This window comes from Pteropus medius, unplaced genomic scaffold, assembly GCF_902729225.1.
Source record: "Pteropus medius unplaced genomic scaffold, Ma_sr-lr_union100, whole genome shotgun sequence".
In the NCBI taxonomy this organism is placed as follows: domain Eukaryota; kingdom Metazoa; phylum Chordata; class Mammalia; order Chiroptera; family Pteropodidae; genus Pteropus; species Pteropus medius.
Window position 1 is genome coordinate 19379953 of NW_024340849.1, and position 24516 is coordinate 19404468.

The 24516-nt window shown below is 49.6% G+C and overlaps 1 protein-coding gene across 3 annotated transcripts in view; it reads right to left on the minus strand.

Moving 5' to 3' along the window:
- The window catches only part of CTIF (cap binding complex dependent translation initiation factor), a 232861-nt gene that overhangs the window by 185449 nt on the left and 22896 nt on the right, over nt 1-24516 (minus strand). For all 3 annotated transcript variants that reach the window (XM_039842019.1, XM_039842027.1, XM_039842034.1), the window contains exon 3: nt 3592-3804. In XM_039842019.1, coding sequence (XP_039697953.1) covers nt 3592-3777 — 186 coding nt within the window. In that variant the 5' untranslated portion in view covers nt 3778-3804. The remainder of the gene's footprint in view (nt 1-3591; nt 3805-24516) is intronic.

A 24516-nucleotide genomic window follows, 5' to 3' on the forward strand; every position in this document is an offset into this window, starting at 1 on the left:
GAGGGAGGGGGCGGGATCAAGATAGAACTGTCCCTCCTTGGCCAATAACACACAGGTGGACCCTGAATCCCGCTCGGTGTTTGCATTCTTCCAGGGAATTTAAAAGAATGCGGCAAGTTTAAGGAACGCATCCAGATGTTACAAGTGGCCATGCTTTCCACACTGTCTCACAACAGACATCTGTTTAAAAACCCCTCCAGATGTAGAGAGATTGGAGTATGGTCAGGCCCAACATATCCTAGAAGCAGGAGCCAGCAGTGCAGGGCCCAGCCTGAGGGCACTTTTCTCATGCATTACATGCTGAGAACTTAGCAGTCACCATAGGTAAGTCAGAGGTGCTGGGCGACAGGTCCCTCCTTCCAAAATTATCTCCCCATGGCTGCTCTGGGAACAGAAATTCTGCCATTCACAAAGCATTCCTCTGGGGTGAAGCTTCATGGCTTCTTTGACCCCTCCTCTTGTAAAAGCCCATTTCACCTAAAGGAGCCATTGAAAACTGCCCCGCTGGAGTCCCCTAGAGTCCAGACAGTGGGGAGGCAGGCAGCACACGCCAGGCCAGCCCCGTGCACCCATCCCTGAGGCCCGCTCCTGGGAAAGTCAGCTCTGGAGTGTTTGCGGGAGGCTGCAAGAATGGCTGCACCCAGTTCCTCCCGCTCCTGCCCTGGACAATCCCAAGAGGTTCATGTCCCTCAGAAATTTTCCAATCCAGTCTGGCGGCTCTCCCCCTTCCACTCCAGCTCATGATATTGTTAACTGTACCATCAGTAATTTAAATTAAGAAACAAAGCTATGCCAATAAATTAACATGTCATCAGACAAGACCCACCCCCCACCTCCTTGCCGTCACCTGCAGACCCCGAGTCATTCACCTTCACCTCGCTCCCCGCACTTTCTGAAGGCTTCTCTGGATCGCTGCCACCTTCTTCAGCACCCATTTTCCCTTTCTGGGTGATTTCGATACCCATGCAGCTGGCTCCCGTGCCCCGCTTCTCAGTTCCAGGACCCCTCTCCTTCTGATCTTCCCTCTACCCCACACACTCCCACACTCACACGAGGCTCTTTTATTGCCAATTTCTGTGCAATAAAAGAAACCTCTACCCTAGGTTTCAAACATCCTGCTCTTGGACACTCCTATCTACCCGTCTTACTTCTTTTCCAGGACTCTGACAGTTCTCGGACTCCACAGGACCTCCGATCCATTGACCTACCACCCTTCAGCATCTGCCACCAACTTTGGGTCCCCACTCCCCCCGTTGCCTGGCTCAGGATCAGGGGATATCACTGTCATCGCTCCTTCATCTACCCCACCCTTTTCTCCTTCCACTGTCCTCACCCAGAGAAAACTCAATTCTGGTTAAATTCACCTTCCTAACTCTGCACTTGCACTACTATGGCTGAAAGCAGCTGGAAAAAGCCACAGCTGTGCTGCACAAGAGGGTGCCATTCTGGATGCGTGGCTGCGAGCCTGGCTACTTCCTCCTATGATGGTGGGTGAGCTGCTGGGGCTCACCCAAGGTCAAGCCCTCTTACCTATTCAAGGCCATTGCTCCAGCAACCATCCCCTTTGCTCTGGACCACTCTCATCAATGCACAACATGTTGTAAATACTCTCGTTTTGACCCCACTTCCCCAAATACCATATGTCTCTCCCCTTTACAATGAAACTCCTGTAATACAGAGAGGATTTGTATTATCTTCCAATGGTCTCCTTGAACTTTACCCCCAACACTCGACTGTCAGCTCTCTAGCCAGAGTCACCAGCAGCTCCTACGGCTCTATCAGGTTATTCTCAGTCCTCCTTTTCCATGAACTGTAGCAGCAGTCAACACGGTCGACACCCTCTGCCCCAACACACACACGACGCTTCCTTGAAACACGTCCTTCCTGGGGCTTCCAACACTCTGCTCTCACCTGTTTCCCTCCTGCCTTCCTGCCGACTCCCTCCTGGTCTCTTACTGGTTCTTCTGCACACCCCTGATTTCTAAATGTTGGCAGATCCCAGGGTTCAGCCCTGGCTCATCTGGCCTAGGTGTCCCCCTGATTCATCTCCTCTAGCTCTCCCTCTTCCTCTCTCTGCTGCAACCACACTGGCCTTCCTATTGTGCCTGGAAGACCCTTCCAGCTAGGGCCTTTGTGTGTGCCATTCCCTCTGCCTGGACCACTCCTCCCCCAGATATCTGTACGGCTCCCCTCTCCACCTCCTCAGTGACACCTTCCCTGACATCCTATTTAAAATTGCAAACCTCTCCTGACCCTTACCAGTCCCTATTCCATTTTCTTGCTTTATTTTTTTTTTTCACCGCAATTATCATCCACCACTAAGCAGAAGTCCCGCCAGGGCAGAGTGCTTGTCTGTTTTGCTCACTCTCGGATACCCAATCCGAGAACAGTGCCGGCCACAGGGCAGTTGCTTAATATGCCTTGGAGAGTGAACACTGGACAAATTACACACTTATACTAACTGTGATTCTAGAACTTTGAGGACACTAAGGGAAGCATCATATATATTTCCATTTCTCTCTCAGGGCTGACTTTCTCTTCCTTATCCCCCAGTGGAATGAGGTATAGACCACCATGGCTTTAGAATTTCCCACGTTGACTCCTGGGCCCAAGTTCCAGGAAAACCATAGGTTCATTCTAGCTTTCTAAAAAGTTGGAGGGTCTGATCTTCTGCCCACCCAGCCAGCTGCATTCAGATTTTCTCCAAAGCAGAGCACCCAGTGGCTCCCCTCTTCTTGTCAGAGGAATTCTGGGCTTAAGGTAGGACAACAAGTACAAGCGGTAGACACCTGAACAGAGGAGACCCTCCCGTGTCTCCTTATGCAGGCAACACCCTGCTTCTCTATAGCTTTGAACCCCTTATCACCTTTGACCTTCCAACATTCCTGAGGGAGCAGAATTATCTCCATTGGCCAGATACGAAAACCAAGCCTCAGAGAAGTTGAGGGATTTGCTCAAGGTCACGCATGCAGCTAGAAGCAAATCTGGAACCAACTCTTGAACAAATATCTACTGAAGATTTCAGGTGTTAGGCAAAGGTGCACACAATATGGTTGCCGCTCTGAATGGCTCACTTTATTCGGGAGAACTTGAGACTTCCACCCAAGGCCAGCCCTGCTGAAGACTGACCCAGGAGGGGGTGAGATCCAGGTCAGAAGGCCTCATGCGCCCAACTAGGTCTGACACAGGGCCCTGGGGGACTGCCTAAGAGACTCAATTCTCTGGCTGCCAACAAATGCATGTATTTGAAATCAGAGAAAATATTCACAAGCTACAGCTTTTGACTGTGTGCATGTTGGATAAGCTACAATCTCCAGATCTCTTCCATAACACAGCTTGTGGAGGGCAGGGAATAAATAGTGTATAGCACATGGTAGGTACTCAGTAAATATGTGTTCAGTGAATTGTGCATCTGGCTGGGCCCCAGCTGCCCAGTGAGGTAGGATGGAGTAGACATGGCTCAGAGGGGCTAAGAGGGGCTTCCTGCCTGGAATTAGGGTCCCCTTATGGCTCTCTCTGAGTGTGCCCAGGCCCCATACCTGCCCAGGACCTGGGCTCTCTCTCCCTTGCCCTCCCCGGGCCAGCGCTCACCTGGGAGATGTGGGACTGTGACTTCTCGCTCTCGCCATCGCCATCGCCCTCTGTCTTGTCCGCCAGCAGCCCCTGCACCTGGTATTCAAGCACATAGCTGTCGATAAATCGCTCTAGCTCCTCAATCTCCTGGGAGCGGCTGCTCCCAGCCTCGGAGGAGGCCGACGCCGCTGAGGAGTTCTCCATCCCTCCAGCTCAGGGGGCTGGGTCGGACTGCGGGAGAGAAAGAACAAGGCTCTGTGAGACAAAGCTGGAGGCAGGGATGACACCCCATTAGTGTGAAGAACATGCTGCAATTCCCCTCTATGGAGAGGGAAACTGAGGCTCAGAGAAGGCAGATAACTGGCCTAACTGGCCAACATAGTAACTTGTGCCATGTCAGATGTTACTCCATACCTAGACCCTAAAACCTGGGAAAATGCAAAAGACAGGACCTAGCCTACACCCAGGCCCCATTTCCCAACTTGGAGTTAACAAAATCTACCACAAAACAGAATAAAACAGACTGCAGGCTTTGATGTCCCTGACCCCAGCACTGGGATGTATAGGGGGTCCCCAGACACAAATCCCGCCAGGAAATGCCTCCTTCTAAGGAGAGGTCTTTTCTTTGGACACCAGACTTTCCCTAAATTAGCTTAAAGCCTGTAGGCCTTAAGTTATAAGCATGATTTTGCAGCCACGTGATGGTATGGCTACTGGGACACATGCTGCTACGCTCGGTCTGTAGGAGTGTGACTCACTTTTAATGACAGAACGTGAAAGGCCTGCTGGGATGTTTGGGAGGGCGTGGCCAAGGCACGGAGACTGCCTGGCCACCCTGCACAGGAGTACAGCTTCCTCGTTAGCCCTCACGGCCTTCGTGCTGGTGCAGTCCGGCAGAGTGTGTGACCAGCATGCCAGGGATACTTAAGTCCAACAACAGAATGCTGTTCCCTTCTGACCGGACTGGGTGCACCCAGCTGCCATAGGGGCCCAGGCCTGCTGGGACACCTCCACCGCCCTCCCCCACACCCCTGTCCCTGAAGCTCCCACCTGACCCACCTGGAAGTGGGGAGAGTTAGAGCCTTTCTCACCTCTAGGTCCCTTCCCACCAGGGACCCTCCCCCTTTTCCTCACAGGCTCTAAGGCAGATGGGAAGGGGCTTTCAAGCTTGTCTGGAGATTGCTGCTCTCTGGGGGGAGTCCACTCAGCTAGAGGAAGCAGAGCCTGCACAGGGTTTTACCATCAGAACTAGCAGAATGGTCGTCTGCCAAATCACCACCATTGGATACACAAAGAAAACCCGAATGTATGCACAGAGCTCCAAGACCATGAAGGGCTGCGTGTGCCTAGGCTGTGACTGTTGATCATGAAGACGAGGTCCTAGTATGTTTCAAGGAACATCTGAATTTCAAAACCTTGGTTTACTGATAACTTTTTTAGAATACATTCACCAATGATCAAGGGTTTATTGAGTTTTTAACTAATAGATCCAAAGCAGGGCAAGGAAAGGCCGCTGGGTTCCACAAACGCTGCTGAGATCACAAATGCTGACTCCATCGTTGTCAGCCTCCTTAGAGGTTGGACTGCTGATGGGAGGAAGAATTGCCCTGGTGGACACACACCTTCTTCAACTGGTTTCCTGACTCAGTTCTTGGTTTTTGGCTTCTGCCAGGGGCCTAGCCTCCCTTGGACCGCAGGTCAGCTGCAAGGGAGCTGTAGGGAGTTTGCTCTGGGTTCCTAACCTCAGCTTATGAGTCTGTCTTCCCATTCCAGAGGGAGCAGTCCAAGGTTTCAGGCCCGGGAGCCCTCATCAGAGTGAAGGAACACAGGGGTGGAGGCTTAGGTGGCAGTGAAACTGAAGGAAATCAGCTCACATTGGAATAAGCATGCCTACTGGTGTAGGGCCAGAGGTCGGGGTGGGGATGTCCAATGCCCCTTCCCTCGCCTGCCATTCAAGGCCTACGGTGGCCTTATAGCTCTCCCACCACCAACACCCATTTTACCCCTCCTGCTCCAGTGGCTGTCCACGTCACCCACCAGCCCCGTCTACTATGTTCTTTGCACCAGGCACATGCCACGTGTGGTAGGCAGAACCATCAGAGGGTCCTGAGTGTACATTTTCTCCCAATTACTCAGTCAAACACTAACCTAGGTACTCCTGGGAAGGGATTTTGCAAATATAGCTAAATTCCAAGTCAGTGGCCTTTAAGATAGGGAGACTATGCAAGAGGGCCTGATCCATCACGTGAGCTCCTTAAATCTGGGGCTGGAGGTAGAGACAGAGATTCAAAGCACAAGAAAGACTGAATGCACTGTTGCTGGCTTGAAGAAGGAGGGGTCACGTGACAGGAAATGCTTCTAGGAGTTGAGAACAATCCCTGGCCACTGACTGCAAGGAAAAGGGCGCCTCAGCCCTACAACCGCAAGGAAGTAAATCCCGCCAAAAACCAATCAGCTTGGGAGCAGACTTTGTCCTCCAGAGCCTTCAGACAAGAACTCAGCCTGGCAATACCTTAATTTCAGCCCTGTGATATACTGAGCAGGATTCTGATTTCCAGAACTGGGAGATAATTAATACACAGGTATTGCTGTAACCCACTAAGTTGGTAGTAATGTGTTACGCAGCAGTAGAAAACTAACAAGCAATGCTCTTTCTGCCTCTGCATTTGCTCACACTGTGCGTTTCACTCCAAGGCACTTTTCCCCATCCATCCACCAAATCTAGAGGTCCTTACACTCACGTAATGCCAGAACAGTGTCTTAGAGGCCATCTGGCAACTAGCCCAATCTCTGGGTTTAACGGCGGCTAGTGGGCAGAGAACTCACCCAGCCTTGGCCTCTGGGCATGAACACTGCAACTTCCACGAATAACAAGAGCAGCTAACGTGTACTGCGCCTGTCAGGTACCAGGCACTCTTTTCAGCACTTGTTCTGCATGCCTTCACCCACTCATCACCCACACCACCTCTATGAAATCGGCATAATTATACTATTTAGAAAACTGAGATTCAGTGAGGTTTAAGTAACTTGCCCAAGTTAGCACAGCAGAGCTCCATGTCCACCTATATGGCCGCTGCCTCTTCATCCCACCTCCTGGCGGCCTGCTCAGGTCCTCAGGACATCTCCCACTCCTCCACTCCCCACTGCCCCTCCAACTAGCAGTGAATTCTTCAAGTGCTCTGTGTGTGCTACTTACTCTGCAATGGGGCTTTGTGCTCTGGAGGGCTGGGCCTGTGCCTAGCTGCTGGCCTCAGTGGGATGGCATGATGAGGTTAATGTCAGGAGTGATGAAAAGGAGCCGCCTGCAGGAAAAGCCAGTGCCTAAGGCCACACCTATTATTCCTGGAAGACTTTAGATCTTATCTAGGGCTTCCTGGCACCCTTCACGGTACAGATGGAATTTTGCAGGAGGATCAAGTATCTGGCTCTGCCTCCAGTAGCAGCCTCTGTCCTGCCCTACTGGCTCTCCTAGGCTCTCATGGGCCTTTCATGGGGCCACATCAGAGTCCCGTAAGAGAGCCCCAAACCCACACTGGCTCATCAAGGAAAGAGATAAGCATTGAGACCCATTCCCACCCTGTAGAATTTTGGTGCCCAGAGGAGAAAAAGAGGACTCCCCCTCACTGGTCACTTGTCTTGGACACTTCCTGTGTCCTCACATCCTCTTGGCCCCCTTCCTACTCCAGTCATTGCTGTCCAATCAGCTTCACACAGTGTAGCCTGATAGTACCTTACCTCTGATGCCCTAAGCACCTTCTGCCCAGGGCTCCACTGACACATGTCTGCAGATACCTGCAAGAACTCACCTGGCACCCAGTTCCTGTACCCTAGAAGTGAGAGGAGCTAGCACTCCCTCTGAATTCTGAGGTTCTATGGACACAGTCCCTCAGCACGTCCCAGTGGATTGAGCCCCAGCTGCCCACTGTGGTGACCAGATCCATATACCTCTGTCTGGTCTGGCTCTACTGCTGTTGTGTCACTGCCCCCTGGGGTGCTTCCATGAACTCTTCTTTCCAAGGGAAAACCAGGCTAATTTGTCACTGGGGCTCAGTTGTATGTTCTAGAATGAGTCCCAACCAGGGAGCCAAGAAGCCCCTCCTTCAACAGAAAAGCCCAGTTTTATCTCTTTATAAGAGAAGAGGGGGAAAGAAGGGGAGGGACAAAGTGCTATCCTCATTGTCTACCTCTTCAGCTATTAGGCTGAAAGTTCAGTCACTCATGCCCCATATACATAAAACTTAGCATTATAATTATTTTTAAGTGTATAATTCAGTGGCATTAAGTATGTTCACAATGGTTGTATTAATTGTCATCACCATCCACCTCCAGAACCTTTTCATCTTCCCAAACAGAAACTCTGTGCCCATTAAACATCAGCCCCTCACCCCTCCTCCCCCAGTCCCTGGCAACCATTGTTCTACCTTCTGTCTCTAGGAATCTGTCTATGCCGGGTACCTCGTATAAGTGGGATCATGCAGTACTTGTCCTTTTGTGGCTAGCTTATTTCACTCTGCATAACATCCATCCAGGCTGTAGCACGTGTTAGAATTTCAAGACTTTTTAGGGCTAAATAACACATTGTGTTACAATAATACATTGTATGTACAGGTCACATTTTGCTCCTCTACTCACTCACCCGTGGGCATTCAGGTTGTTTCCGCCCTTGGCTCTTGCAAATAAGGCTGCTATGAACATGGGTGTACATGTATCTGAGTCTGTTTCTGGTTCTTTGGGGTACATACCTAAAAGTTCTGCCTCATTTTTAAGGGAAAAAGAGTCCAAGGCTGGTGAAAACATGGCGAAATAAAAGGAATCTTTCCTCAAAGGCTTGTTCCACTCCCTTCCTGCCTGTGCTCTGAGGTGTCCGCCAGGCTCAGTTTCTCATTTACAGCAAGATCAGGATGGGAAATCCCCAAACAGCTGGGCTGCAGGCTAAGCTGAGAGCCAGCAAAAAGAGCTTACGTTGTAATGATCAGTGAAAGTGATAAGGGGGATGGGATCAGAGGAAGAAGAAAGAGGAGCCTGGAAGAGAAGAGACACTTTGGTTGCAGCCATCCACAATGCACAGCCATCCACAATGCACAGCCATCCACAATGCACAGCCATGCAGAGCAGAAGCCGGATACCAGGAGCCCAGCCCTACAGCCAACTGCCCCTCCCGCCTGGCCCGCCCCCCGCCCCCCCCATTCCCTGCCAGGTGATGGATGTAGAAGAACAAAAAGGGAAGCAGCAGGAGTGGAGAAAGCGCTGAGGCTGCTCTTTGCTGTAAAGGGCAAGCAGGCCGGGTGGGCACAGCTTTAGGAGGGGCCCAGGCTGCAGAAGGAATGGGGCGGGGGGCGTTCTGCACTTTCCCAACAGGACGTTGGCCTATCTGCAGCTGTCTAGTGAAAGGGGTGGCCCACGCTCTTCTCTTGGCATTAATGGACCTCATCCCTGCCTCAGGGGCTCAGGGCACCCCTACTCCCTGCTACAGCCAGTCGTGTTCTATGCTTGTCACTATAGCCAGGTGAGCCAGGCTGACTGTTTTTAAGGCCAGAAACAAAACACTCATGTCCTTTGATGAAAAAGCACCTTTGCCCACATCCATGTCCCCGCTACCCAGACCCAGGTGAACCCTCCCCTTGCTGCCTTCGGCCCAGAGCAATGTGGCTTTCTTGGGAATCAGCACTCTGGCAAAGGTGCTTCTGTCGACAGCATGGGGTCTCTCCTCCAGCCGCCCACCCTGCCTGCCTTTGAGCCTACTACCACCAGGGCTACAGGGATAGAGGAAAAGGGAGGGCCCAGAGACAAGAAGCTGGAACCAGCCAGTCAGCTTAGCAGCCTTTCACTCCCGCCCAGTGACAAATGGCATTAGAGGCTGTAAATTTAGCCAATCCCTTTAAGAACAGCCAGGCATTAGAGGCATTACCTCCTCCCCGGATCCCCAGGATGAATTCAGTGACCTGCAAACCAGATGAGACACTTCTGCTCTGCTGCCACCAGCCCTTCTCTGAGGTACCTAACCTTCCAGGCCCTGAAAGAAGGCAGCACAACACCCCTCACCCTTCATCAGACCCTCTCCCGCAGCCCCTCAGCACACAACTCACCCGGGCAGCACAGCCTCTGGGACCTTGCAGTGGAAGCCATGTCTGCCTTCCTACTGTGTTTTTGGCTTTTGGCTGCTTCAAGGGGCCCAGCCCCTCTTGGGCCCAAGGCTAGCCTCAAGAGAGTTGTGCAGTGCTGTCCAGAACTTGTTCAGGGCTCCCCAGCTCAAAGGCCTTGGGGCTCATGGGTCTGTCCAGCCATCCCGGCAGCGGAGCAACTCTGAAGAGGGAGGCAGGCAGGACCTACCACGTCACCGCTGCTCGCCTCCTACGGAATTGCTGTTCACCCCACCTTTCCCACGGCCCCTTCCCACACCTCCTGCTGCAGCACAGCCTTGCCCCTCTCTCCCCCAGCTCCCCTCCAGTGCTGGCTGGCTTCTGGTGATCCCGTTACACACATGCTGGACCCTCTCCCCTGCCCACCTACACATGGTGCTGGCAACTGACATTTTAACTGAGAGCCTGCAACAGGGCTTTCCCCTTTGTCAACTGTCAGGCGGTCCCCAGGGCAGGGCCAGGCCACCACTGTGCAGCCTGCTGAGAGCTGGAGGAGAAAGGTCACTCTGCCCAGGGACAGAGGACCGCACAGCTCTCCCTGAGGGAGCCATGGGAACCGGCTTCACAGTGCTGCTGCCAACCCACCCCTCCGAGTCCAGCCCACGCTCCACCTCCTGCATAAACAAGACTGGGCACACAATGCCTTTCCCTGACAACTGAAGCCCTGTGCCTGGGCGCTCCTGTCAGTGTTGATCCAGGGGCTCTGGACCACATCGGTGTTTGCCAAAGAAGAGCGGGGCAAGTCCACCAATGCCCCCATGAACAGGAGCCTCAGGTCCCCAACCACTGGAAGGGGGAAAGTTTAGAAAGCTGGAGGTGACCTCAGAAATCAGCAACATTTACTGTCTGCTCACCTGGTGTACCTCTAAATCTCTGACATCCTCCTGCCCCCACCCCACGCACCAGTTTGAATTGTCATTCAAACATCAAACAGAGTTTAGCTAGGCATGTGCTGTTTTTTAAATTGCAAGTCTCAGAGATTTAGTGAGCTGTAAAATAAAGTGTAAAATAAACTCATGATCTTAGCATTGAAAATATATAACTACATTGAAAATATCAGTGAGTGACACTCATCGTAAGTGGAATAATTGTTTCATGGAAATTTTGATTCACCTACACAGGTTAAATGTATTTCCTTCTGTGAGGAATGTAAGCAGCCCAGAGCAGTGCATCCCAAACTTCAAAGTGTTTACGAATCACGGGATATCTTGTTAAAATGCAGACCTGAATTCAGGGGATCAGAGGTGGGGCCTGAGATTCTGCATTACTAACTAGCTCCCAGCAGATGTTGCTGCTGGTCAAAGAGCCTCACTGTGAATAGCCAAGATCTAGAAAAATCTCTTGATCCCTTCGATCCATTATTCAATTATCTCACTCTGGTCTGGATTCTCCATGCTGACTCCCTGGCCCATGGGTCAACTCCATTGGGGCCACGTAGAACCTCAACAGGCAAAATTATTACTTGCTGGCTGACCCCTGGGACCACCTCCATTCTGGGGTCTCAGAGTTCTGAAGGTCTGAAGAGTTCTGCAAGGCTAAGCTGGGGGCTCAGACTCATCCAACTGGTCTGAACAAGATGGAAGATCTTCTGAAATCTAAGCCACATGACCTCAACAGTCTTTAGAGAATCCAGCCCTTTCACTGTGTAGATGAGGATACTGAGGCCTGAAGAAGGGGAACAAATTACCGAGAGCCATTCAAATGTCTATGGATAGAGCTACGCCTGCTACACAGGTCCCTAGACTCCAATCCCCTCAACGGTCTGCCACCCATGGAGACCTCCTGCTAAGTCACCTCCCCTAATGACTGTCAATAACAGGAGATATATCACCAAATATTAGACAATCCCCAAATCATTACATGATTTTCACAGCCTACTGAGTCCCCCTCCCCCATTCTGGGCAGGACCCAGGACCAAGCCTTGTGGTTCTTTCAGAACCTTCGTGGAAAAGACAGGTGGGGGTAGAGGCCCAGTGCTCTCTTCTTGAGAGCAGCCTCCAGGAGTAACTGAGGAGCTGGACCGGATTTCACGGTGAGGTGACAGGTCACTGCAGACCAGGAAGGCATGAGAGAAGCTGTGAGTCCTTCTTCCCTGAGCACACTCACTGTGGCGGGCACCCCAGAGAGAAGACTGAGAAGGAAGGCTACGGGGAGAGGGAGCGAGTGCACCCTGCCAATATGAGGATGGCACCCTTAGCAGTCCACCCAGAGGACATGGCATTAGATTCCAGACTCCTGATGAGGACTTCTTCATGGAGGAAGAACCCTGACACAGCAGCGTCCTGGCTCTGCGGAGGCCTGCGCACCAGCAGATGGGCCTGGCCAATGGGCAGGAGGGCACCCAGGTCTGGGAGGTCACGCCCCTGCTTTGTCCCTGGCCTTCTCTGTTGTCCAGGTGTGCCCTGCCCTTGGGCCTCTCAGTCCCACAGAAGCCTTTATTGTGTTCCCAGCACTGGGCCCCTACCTGCTCCCTTGGTGCAGAGCACAGGCTGCCTCCTGACACCTCCTCACCCTCCCCTGTGCTGTTACCCAACCCTTGTCCTACCCTTGAATTTTTTATGGGTTTTTACCTTGTCTTGACAAGACCGTGTGATCCTTGAGGCCCTGCTCCATCTACACTTCTTTCTGCACGAGCCCAGGACAACATACTGGCCTATGGCTCCCAGCCCTCCCACACCCGCCCCTGCATATTCCTGCCCCGAGACTGGGCCTCCCTCAGAGCTCCCATCCACTGCCACTGGGCCAAGGTCTTTCCCAGCCCCCTCCCAGCTCTTAGGACATTAAAGCCAAGGATGCTGGGGGTAGACATGTCCAATCCCCCTCCCCACCAGCCACCGAGGTCACCTGATCCCAGAACCAGGACTCCAACTTCTTCCCACCAGATTCATGAGACTCCTCAAGGCAACTTACTCCAAAAAGTACTAAGCGCCTGCTGTATACCATGCCCTATAGATACCAGAGAGCATGGAAGTCACAGGCAAAGCCCCACAGAGGAGATAAACATATCATATCTGGAGGGTTACTGGCCAGTCAGCCACTTCCCTGGCTTCTTCACTGACCCCTGCTCCTAAGACAGGGTAATGTGCTGGGTTATGGTTTCCAATGCTGGCTAACCACTGCCTGGGTCTGTGACCTTGGGCAGCTTGTTTCCTCATCTTCAAAGTAGACTGATAATGCAAGAGCCACCTCATAAAGTCTTGTGAGGATTAAGAGAGAGAATTCATGAGAAAGTGTTCTTTCAGCCAAGTATACAGCAAGTACTTAATTACTGGTTGTGATTATCATTTGACATCATGACTGTCCCCTGCTTATGCCCCTACTCTGCCTTTTGCACTCCCTCCCACCTCTCCAAATCACTGCATCTCGCTCAGGACCTAGCTCCAGACACGCCTCCTCCACAAAGCCCACCTTGGCCACTCTGGCTATCACTGGTCACTGCTGTTTCTAAACTCCAATTCACCACCATTCTAAACCCACCATTCCCTGATGTGTCCCCACTCTGAACTGCCTGTGCCTTGCTTAGGCCTGGGTCTGGCCCTTTTCTGTTTGCCAGCTCCTGGGTATACAGCTCTGTCTACCTGCACAGACACAAGTGAGCCCTGGGGATAGAGAGCAGGCTCTACCGCTGGCCTTGGAAAGCTCCTGGGCTGATGGGCTCAGAGCATGCTGGGGAAGGAGACCAAGTGTCCTTCTCTGAACCTTGCAATGTGCCTGTGAGAGCACCTCAGGTTAAGGCCAGAAAGCTCCTCTGAGCATGGTGACCCAGCACCCCAGGGCTTCCTTCTCAGGTGACGTTCTCTCTCCAGTGTCTCTCTCGGGGTAACCAGGGTCCCCAGTCAGCTCTCCTTCTCTTGGCAACACCTTCTTGAACTAGAGCCCAGCTGGAGTAGTGACAGCACCGCGTGGTTTCCAAGAGCCCGATGGGGGTCTCAGAAGCTGAGAACATTTCACGTGGCCTGGCCTTCAGCGGGGCCGTGACTCTGCAGGCCTGTCCCAGGGTTGAGAAGGCAAAGCTGGCTCACTTTGAGAACAGTACCCCCTTCTCTCTCCCTTCCTCATCCTTAAGGACAGCTCGAGCCCACCTCCTGGATGCCACCCCGACCGCCCTGGCTCACAGCGACCCCGGCCCTCAGAACACCCACTGTAGCTGCCTCTCCCCCTTGCCACCTTGGACGACTAACTTGTCCTGCACAGGAGCATAACCACAAAGCAGAGATTGCAGATGTCTGTTTTTGGGCCATGTCTCGGCCACAGTGCGTTTTGTTTTGCCTCTTCTGTATTTTAAAACTATTTGAGCCAACATTTGTAAATCAAAAGATTTCATGTAGGAAATCCACGTTTCTTATTTATTTATATTTTGAAAAACTGGGAGATCTAGCAACACTGGCCCACCTAGCCACATTGCAGCCATCAGCTAGAGCGAAACAGTGCTGACCCTTCCAGGAAGGGCATGTACTCTCCAGTTCTCCGCGGACCCCAACATTCCCTAATGTCTCCCCATTACTCTCACATGGCTCCACTCACACTTAACCTTCCTAGCCCTCACAGGCATCCCCGAGTTTGAGACCTCCTGCAAGAAAGTAACTGCAGGTGGTCTGTGACTACAAAAACGAGGGGGTGTTCCTAAGAACCTGGAAATCAAGAACAAGGATGACTGTCCCCCTGGGAGTTACATTGGGAAATCAATAAATGACATTTCAAAACAGAAATATGCAAGGTCATTGCAAAAAGGGAAAAGGCAAAGTTTCCAGAAGCAGGACTCAATGCTAACCTTGAAGTCAGCCACTGAGCTACTGTAGAAGATTATGTCACTCTGAAAAGACTGGGCTGCACTGGAAGCAAAGAAAATAGCCAACCACGAAAGGCAGTACACCCCTGAGCTCTGTCCATGAAAAGGGGTGCTCCTCCTGGGTATCTCAAGAGAGGGGAGAAGGGTACAGATAAATACACAGGGCTGTCCCACTGCTCCCTGTAATGCCCCCAAAACACTGCAGCTCAGCCCTGAAGTGGTCTGAGGGTCGCCTCCCTCCCCAGCTAAACCGCAAGCTCCTAGAGGTTGTGGATGTGTCTGCCTCTTTCCTAGGCTCCTGGGAGCAGGACCTGGGCCCACTATCAACATTTAGTTAATCAGTAATTATTTAATGATGGATTCTCAAATTAGAAAGTGGCTAGCAGGTAACTGATGTTCTGTCTATCTTAATATTAGCAGACAGGAGGAGCTGTTGGCTGCTGATGGGCACAGAGATGGTCACACATCAGCTGTGGCACCAGTTAACACAGTCAGGCTGGGGCAGGGCCCTCTTTGGCTAAGGAGCCCGTATGTGTCACACACAATCCTTGAGACCTGCTGGACAGCCACCACGGGGATATCAAACTGATCCAGTGCCTAGGGCTCTTACAGCTCTCCCTCAATTCTCTAAGAACCACGAGGAGATAAAGAACTGAGCAGCCAGAGCCCAGAAGTGGAAAGCCCAGACTCCTGATTCCTGGGGTGGTCTCCACATCCAGAGGCAGCAAGCACACCCATGGCTGTTTCTGCCTTTGCTTCAAGGCCCCCAGGTAAGGCTACCCCTACTCAGGGACAGCTGCCCTTTGCCCTTTATTGAAGCAGGAAAGCAAACCAATATTGTATTCCCCACAGACCACTGATTTCCAAACTATTTTCCTCTAATATCATATTTATTTTTCAAAGGAAATCCTAAATGGCTCCCCCAATATAGAAAAATCTAATAACATTTACTGAGCATTTACTATGTACCGAGCCCTGCGATAAATACTTGTTGTATACTAACTTAATTCTGAAGACAATCCTATAATGCAGGCACCATTTTGTCCCAATAAAAATTAAGAAACCAAGGCAGACAGGAGTTGCCCACATTTGCTAGCTACATCTTTAGCCTTACAGAACACAGAGCCCCAATTACGGAGGCCTCCAGCGATGTATGGCCAAGCCAGAGATGAGAGCTATTGGCCAAGGACATGTTGAAGACCAGGTTATGGTAGTTCTCCTGGGTTTGGCTTCCCTAACTGTTTCTCTCTGGGGCATGCTGAGGTCAAGTAACTAGGGAAATAGGCAGCCAGAAAATCTGAGCTCCAGATCACTTCCACTGGGAACCCACTACAATACATATTTTTGCAGACAGGGATCATTTTGTTTTTCTCACCTGGCACAAAGTAGGATTCCACAGAAGATGAACGGAAGACCCATGGGCTACCGGAGGGAGGCCTGTGGAATTGGCCATCTTGGGCCTTTGTGACCCAGGAGCTTTCTTCCCAAGGCGAGTTTCCCAGCTGCAGCAAGAACTCCTAGATGCAGCCGGATGCTTTGCAAAGAAAGCCCGCCTGGTGGCAGGTCCTGGATGGCTGTCCATCACAGTCCTTAGGTTCTATATTCCCACTGTCCCCACTAGAATGTAGTAGCGGCAGATAGCCTCTCTACATGCACACAGCAGGAGCAGTCTCTAGCCCGTTACAACCACAGGGAGCAAGCTGAGTGGTTAACTGGCAGATAATTAACTGAGAAATTCCCCCACAGCCCTCTGTAAACTCTGCTGAAACATGGGAAGGAGGAGATATAAAGGCAAAAAGGGGCCTCCCGTTGGAGAAAGGGCCTTACGATCATTGAATCAAGTGATGCCGAGGACTTGGAGAAATGAGAAGCCTCATACACAGTTGATGGGAATGAAAAAATGGTGCAGCTGCTTTGGAAAACAGTCTAGTAGTTCCTCAAATGATTAAATACAGAGTTAACATATGACCCAATAATCTGTTCCTTGGTACATGCCCAAGAGAAATTAAAATATATGTCCACACGAAAACTTGCACACGAGTGTCTTCAGTAGCATTATTAATAATAGCTAAAACATGGAAATAGCCCAGATGTCCAGAAACTGATGAATGGAAAAACAATGTGTTATATATCCATGCAATGGAATATTATTTGGCCATAAAGGGTCAAGTATTGATACATGCTAAAACATGAATAAACCTTAAAAACACTGTGCTAAATGTAAGTCACAAAAGAGCACACACTGTATGATTCTATTAAGATGAAATGTTCAGAATATGGGAATCTACAGAGACAGAAAGTAGTTTGGTGGTTGCTCAGGTCTGGGTGGGGGATGGGCTGGGCGGGCAGGGGGGCAATAGCTAAAGGATATGGGGTTTCTTTATGAGATGATGAAGATGTTATGAAATTGACTGTGGGTGCCCATATCTGTGATTATCCTGAAAAACCATTTAATAGTACACTTTAACTAGGTGAATTGGACGGTATGTGAATTATATATATCTCAATAAAGCTGTTTACAAAAGTAGTGCATCTGCATGAGCTGGCCCCAGGATAATCACCTTGGGTTAGAATCTCTGATTAGATTGGACACCTTCCTAAAGAAAATTGTGGCTTTGAGAATCAACTAAATGAATCAACAAAGAGACTGAAAAACCGAGTCCAGGTTCCCAATGAATCTGGGAGAAATGTCTGCAGCTTTCCTGTAAGGGATCTCGCTGCCTTACCAAAGATGGAGATGCATCTCCTGGTGCAGCTGCATCCATCCATCCATCCATCCATCCATCCATCCATCCATCCATCCATCCATCTATTTAGAAAGTGCCTGCTCAAGCTTGCTGTTAAGTGCTGGGGACACAACAGGAATGGAAGGAAAGTAACCAGGCAATAGATACCATGAGTCAAGTGCTGTGGGGCCCAGAGGAACAGCACCAACATGTGAGAAGAAGACTGAAAACATTATTTTTATTAGCTTGCCCTAATTGACAGAAAAATGCAAATATAACTGTGAGATATGAAAACCAGGAGAAACCTTAGAAAGCAAAGTCATCAATTGTTAAGACCCACCACTATTTCATGAGCCACGAAAGAAAAGAAGAAATGCTGACAACTAAACTATAACAAAATGTCTTAATGATGATCTTGCATGCAGACAGATTGGTCATATGAGCTTCATATGGCTTTGAGATCCTTTCATCTCTTCTGAGGAATGTGGAGATTTCTCCCAGCTTTGGTGGCATTGCTTAGCATGCATGAGACTGGCAATTCTTGTTTTACAAGTATGAAATTGCGTTTTTTTTTTTCTCCCAATAATGAATATTTGCTTTTCTAATGTCAAATCGATGCCTTATTACTATTTCCATGCCCTTCTGGGTACACAGTCACTTTGGGTGGCAATAATGAGTCACAGTGAGTTCCTTTTGAAGAGACTTGAATGACAATTACACCGAACATGTGGATAATCAGTAATGCACCTAATTCAACTGAGATCATGACAGTCTGAACAGCAAGACCACGTTCCCTCCTGCTCAGCCAATGACAGCTATGTCATACATGTCATGTGGTTGGCAGCCAGCGATGGTAAGAAGCACCCTGATTTCAGTGATATTAACATGTGAAAAAAAGACCATGCCTCCAAGAATAAAATAGGCAAGCCGATCTCTCATGTTACAGGTGAGAGATCACAGAGCCACAACTAAAGCTCTTGTAAGTTAAGATCTGTGTAAGTTTTCTTTCTATTCCCTCAGGCTACCTCTAAGAGACTGCCATGTCTAAGCTTGTCTTAAAAAACAAAGCAAAACAAACAAAACAGTCTTTGAGAGCATACATGGCAGTAAGATTAACCAATCAGTACATACAGTTAGTCTTAGTCCTTCAAACCTTATGAAAATGGGTGACAAGAAATGTCATTCCAATACCATCTAAGGGACCATTAGTTTATAGCTGTCGGGGGACTGCATTTCCACTCCCCACAGGCTGTTCCCCAGGCTGCCATTCAACACTATTGACCACATTTATAAATGAGGCCAGCCAGGTGTTTCCTCAGAGTCACACCCTCTCCCTAGGGGTGGGGCCCTTAGAGAGACACCATCCCCATCAGATGCCTACAAACGTCTGGAAATGCCCTTTTGAGTCTGGTGTTAAAAATCACCATGTCTGTTGCATGCAGACAGAGTATCTGGAGTTTAGGAGACTGCTAAATTGATTCTCAATATCTAAACAAGCAACTGGCAGCCTGGCAGTACATCAGTCTCATAGGGCACTGCATCCAGGTGGGGAAAACACATTTTTCCTTTGTGAGCCTGGGGTTATGGAGCTGGCCCCTTACCACAGATTAACAGGATCAGGTCCTCTTTGCTTCAACAAAAACTTTTTAGAATTTGCCAGAGCTTAGTAAAGAATGGGCCTTCAAGCCTTAGAGGTGAGGCAGATCCAGTTGAACTGAGCTGAGATACACTTCCCCCAAAGGCAAGGCCAACGCCTGAAAGCCCAACCAAAAACGTGCCTGCCAAACATGTATGAGAGCAGCGGCCTGTGGAAACACCCTGTCTGCACAGCTGCTGGGAGGGCGAGGCAGGCGCTTCTCGGATTTCAGCAAGGTTCCCATCTCACCGGGGACATACCAGCGTGAGGTAACTAACAGGAGACAAGCTGCACTGGGATTGATGGAACAGGAGGCCACTCAGGGCTGGCCAGGAATATTGGGGGGAGAAAAGGAGAGAACTAGCTATGCTGCAGAAATAATGACTTTGTCCATCTTATCCAACACCAGCCACGGGATTAAAAATAAATATCCAACATGACAGTCTGATTTGTAGTGACAGTCCAAGAATAGAGCTGGGACATTAAGCTGTCAGAGTGCAAAAGAAATGTTCCTTTAGTGCTCCCTGCGCCCTTTATTCTGGCTCTGCCCTTGACTCAGAGCACAACAAACACAGGTCACTTCCTCAGCGCATGCCAGGTACCATGCTAGACCCCGGGTACTATGTGACCAAGACGTGGCCTCCGCTCAGAGTCATCACAAAGTCACTGGAGGGGACAAATATAGCCTTAAGAGTCCATGGCCTCTGCTGCATGACCTCCAGTAAGTTATTGAACTCTCTGAACCTTGGTCTTCCCAGTTCCAAAACAGATAAAAATCCTTATTTGACTGAGCAGGTGAGAGGATTACAGAAAAATATGTAAAATGAGCACGGTCCCAGGCAAACAGTATATGATACATGTACTTGATGGGTTATCTCAGAATCAAACATACTGTCCAGGCTCAACAAATAATAGCAATTAATAATTTGTCTGGATGATCATTTCACAACATATACAAATATCAAATCATTATGTCACATACCTGAAACGAATATAATGTTATATGTCAATCATACCTCAATTAAATAATGACAATAATAATTTGGGAAAGAGGGTCAGAGAGCACTTTCCTTGAGTGCGACCTTGGAAGAGGAGCAGAAGGTCTGCAGGTGGGGGAGGAGAAAGGCCCCAAGGGCAGAGACTGCATCACGGAGGCACCACTGAGCTTGTATGCTGTCCCTTGAGCTCCTCCAGAAGGAGGGTCTCCTTCTAGTCCCTCAGTCGTATGAATGCGGCCAGATGCCCTGTTGACTAAGGCACCACCAGGCTGAGCAGGAAAGGAGCTGGCCTTGAACATTCTCATTACCATGCTATGCGGAAAAAAGAACCCATAATTTTTTATATTAGGATCTCAATTACATAAAAATGAATAGAAAAATGACCAAAACAACAATATCCTAAAACATCTCTTAGAGGTGGAATTAGGACTACCTTTTCTTATATATATATATTATATATATACACAAACATACATATACGCATATAATACATATGTGTATATATCATGTAATATATATATATGTATATATATATATATATTTTTTTTAACAAAAATGAACTGGCGGCATTCTTATCAGAAAAAAACAAATTGAGAAAAAAAAGGTTGGCTATGGGATCCCTTTCGCCTGCTGACCACCTGGTTATAATGCTGGCTCTGAAGGGCCTCCTCACGTGGAGGGCACACCCATGCTGTGAGGCCCCGCCACATCCAGGCCAGCAGAGCTGTCTGCTCACATCCCTCCTCCAGGGACACGGCCTTATTTGCAAGGCCTTTCTGCAACCATGAGCTGACTGGCACAGAGGTAATTTTATGCTCTACCAATGTACCAGGGCCCCTGCTGGGTGGACAGCATCCTGGCCACTGTCACCCTGTGTGTCACCACTTAATCTGGAATCTGCTAAACTCGTATAGGTCTAGAAGTAAGAAATGAGAGTACCACTGAGGTTGTCCCCATCCCTGGGAATCAGGCTAGGGGTTGGAAGTAGGGCCTAAGGAAGATAATCCCCATTAAGTACTTTTAACTCATGTTGAACATGTCACTATATTCAATAAATGTCATCGTTTTCTTTACTGGCACTCTCATCCTCGATCTTGCACTGGATGTTGCTGCAGAATTCTCTCTCTCTTTACCACAATGGTTAGTAAGGGAGAAGCCTGCCTGTCCACACTGCAATGCCAGTTCACCATTTCACATACCTTGCAGGAGTAGATTCTCCTGCTGGCAAAATACTAAAGGGAATTATATTCCCAAGTTCTGGTTCTAAGCTTTTAAATGCACAGAGATGGTACATGCCATGAGCTTAGACCCAGATCCCGCAGCAACCCCTGCTGCCCTGTGGGCTGTCTTGCTGGAGGGCAGCAGGCTACAGGGATGTCTGAACATCCTCGGATGATGCCACCTTCACCTTAGCGCTGAGAGGTGCCTGCCACACCTTCCCTCCTTGTTAATGACACCACACTTTTAACTTCCTTCACACCGAAGCCTCGGAAACCTTCTTAAATATGAATGAGCAGAAGTTCACAGGCTGAGTTGTGTGGTTTTAGTTGTTCTCTTGTAATTTCTATGGCAACCAAGGCATGGGAGATGGCTGTGATGTTCCTTAGGTCACCAAGCAGAAGAAATTTAGAACCCTGGTAAGATTCCAGAACTTCCCCTCATTCCCCAGTACCCTCATCTGCCCCCCTAAGCCACTGGCCCACCATTGCAGGGCCTGAAGCTTGGTGCATGCCCACTGGAGGGCTAAGGAATCCAGGGGCCAGAGGATGAACTGGAAAAGTAGAAGAAGCAATGGAATAGAGGGTGCCAGAGGCACCATCGTGGGCCCTGCTTGAGGTAGAGGCCAGTCTCTTGCACTGGCTGCTGGGTCTCCTCATTTGAAGCAGCTCAGATTCTTAGGCTGGAGAAGAGAGAACACCCCAGCAAGGCCCTCGCTAAGACCAGGGGGATGGCCCTGCATGCCAGCACATGGGCTGCTTCCTTGACCCTATCCAGTTGTTCCTATCCAGACAACTCCTATCCACCCCTCGAGACCCAGCCTACATGCCTCTTCCCCCCACAACTAGTTTTCTGGCAAGTTATCTATTTAATGGTCATTTATCCACTCACACCTGTTTCCCTTTGGCTACTGTGGGCCCCTCAAAGTCTTTTTATTTCTCCTTTCCTGCTGCCTCAAGGAGAGTAGATGATCAGCAAAAGAATGTTCAATGAATGAGAAGGGGAGCAAATGAAACTGGCCAGTTGACATGATACTTCATCCAATGCTTCATTCTTTAATGCTTGACCCTTATTACACCCACACTGCTACCCTAGGAGACCAAGAACTGAGAGGGGGGCCACAAGATGCAGTGGAACCCCAAAACCTGGCTTTATTACCTGCAGGTTGTAGAGCCATGAGAGTGGCAGACACTTCTAGTTGAGTCTATAATACCTATTCTCTCCTTCCTAACAAAAAAATTATAACATTGGGGGAGATAATGTGCCCAGATAAAAATTATATTGCCCAGTCTCCCTCACAGATAGCAGTGGCCAGTGAGATATAAAAGGAAGTTATTGGGTGAAAAACTCTTTAAAGGGGCTGACTGAGCTGGCACATGCCTTTTGCCCTTCCCACTTTCTCCTTCTTGCCTGGAATGTGGATGTGATCTCTGGAGCTCCAGCAGCTCTATTGGACTATGTGGCAACTTTGAGGATAGCAGACACTCGTTAAGCATGGCAAAGCAGAAAGACAGAGAAAGCCCAGATGCCTGAAGACAACAGAGCCCCCACACCAGCCCTGGGCTGCCTACCTCCATAGTTCTCTTACGTGGGAGAAAAATAAATTTCTGCATTGCTTAAACCACTGTTATTTGGGCTTCCTGTTATATGCTGCTATGGAAAGCAGTTTTCTGTGATGGTCCTCAGTGATGAATGATGAATCTGTGGGGAAAAGGCTCACTGACTGCAGGGGAGACCCACACACATCAGAGGCTGAGCAGTCGCGCGGAAGCCTCGTCTAACCGAGGCGTGTGTGTGCAGGTGGCAGGGGAAGTGTCGCTGAGGCACGAGTGGGAGCTTTCCAGGGGACACAGAGGGGCAGAGCATGTTAGGCAATGGGCACAGCATGCGCTAGAGCAGGGAGGCGGCTGGGCCCTTGATAAAGTCCAGGAACCTTTGCCCTGTGACCTTTGCCCCCTACTACCCATGCCCTTGTGTAATCTATTCCTTTGAGTGTAGGCTGGACCTAGTGACCTGCTTCTGTCAAATAGAACAGGCAAAAGTGATAGGATGCCGCTTCTGTGATCAGGTTACAAAAGACTGTGACCTCTGTCATACTGACTATTGCCTTCTTGGCTCACATACTTGGATGAAGCAAGCTGCCATGTTGGAGAGGCCACATGGCAAGAAGCTGTGGGCAGTCTCTAGTCAATCGCCAGAGAGGAGCCCAGGCCTCAGCTCAATAGCCCACAGGAACTGAATCCTGTCAACAACCACACGAACAAGTCTGGAAGCTGATCCTCCTGCAGTTGATTACGGCCCCAGCCAACACCTGACTGCAGCCTCAGGAGAGACTCTGGAAGCAGATGACCCAGCTAAGCTGAGGCCAGAATCCTGACCAGCAAAATGCATGAGATAAAAATGTGTGTTGTTTGGGGATAATTTGTTACACAGCAGTAGATAGCTAATACAGCCACCAATCCTAATTCTAACTGAAACCCTAAGCAAGACTTTCCTCCGCTTTGGCTTCAATCCCCTTGTCCCGTGACTTATCTAAGATCCTGTCACAGGAGGCCCAGGGCTCCTGACCATCCCTGGAGTGGCCGGGCTCACGAGTCCTTTCACTTGTGACTGCTTAGTACTACTTCTTTTGCTCAGTGTGACTTTATGCTTCTAGATAAGGAGGAGAGGGAGGACCAAGGGTCTTCTTCCCATGCTGGGCACTCAGGGCCCTGCACCTCTGGCTGTAGGGCTGTCCTCTTCTTGGCAGTCAAGCCAATATGACTCCAGGTCCAGCAAACTCTGGTAGCAACTCTTGCTGCTCATTAAGATTACTCCTTGACAAAAGCCTCTTGATGAGAAATGGAGACAGCTAGGCTAACACACAGTCAGGGTCAGCTGGCCATAGAGAGCAAATAGCTTAGCTAAACCAGTGGTTTCCAGCTTTTTTCACTGCTTATGGCATCTGCTGTGGAATGAACTATGTCCATTAAAGGCCATATGTTGAAGTCTTTACCTCAGAATGTACCTTATTTGGAAGTAGGGTCATTGCAGATGTAATTAATTAAGGCGAGGTCATACAAGAGTAGGGTGGGCCCCTAATCCAATATGACTGGACTCATGATAAAAAGGGGAAATTTGCTCATTCACAGGGAGAACACCAGGTGTAGATGAAGGCAGAGATTGGGGTGAGGCATCTGTAAGCCAAGAAATGCCAAAGATTGCCAGCAAACCACCAGAAGCTAGGAGCAGCATGGAACAGATTCTAGTAGCCCCTAGAAGGAACCAACCCTGCTAACACCTTGATCTTGGACTTGTAGCTGCCAGAACTGTGAGAGAGAACAAATTTCTATTGTTTAAGCTACTCGGTTTATACTACTTTGTTACGGCAACCTTAGCAAACTCCTACACCATGTGTGCATAACACAGCTTCACACACATACTCAATATGCAGTAC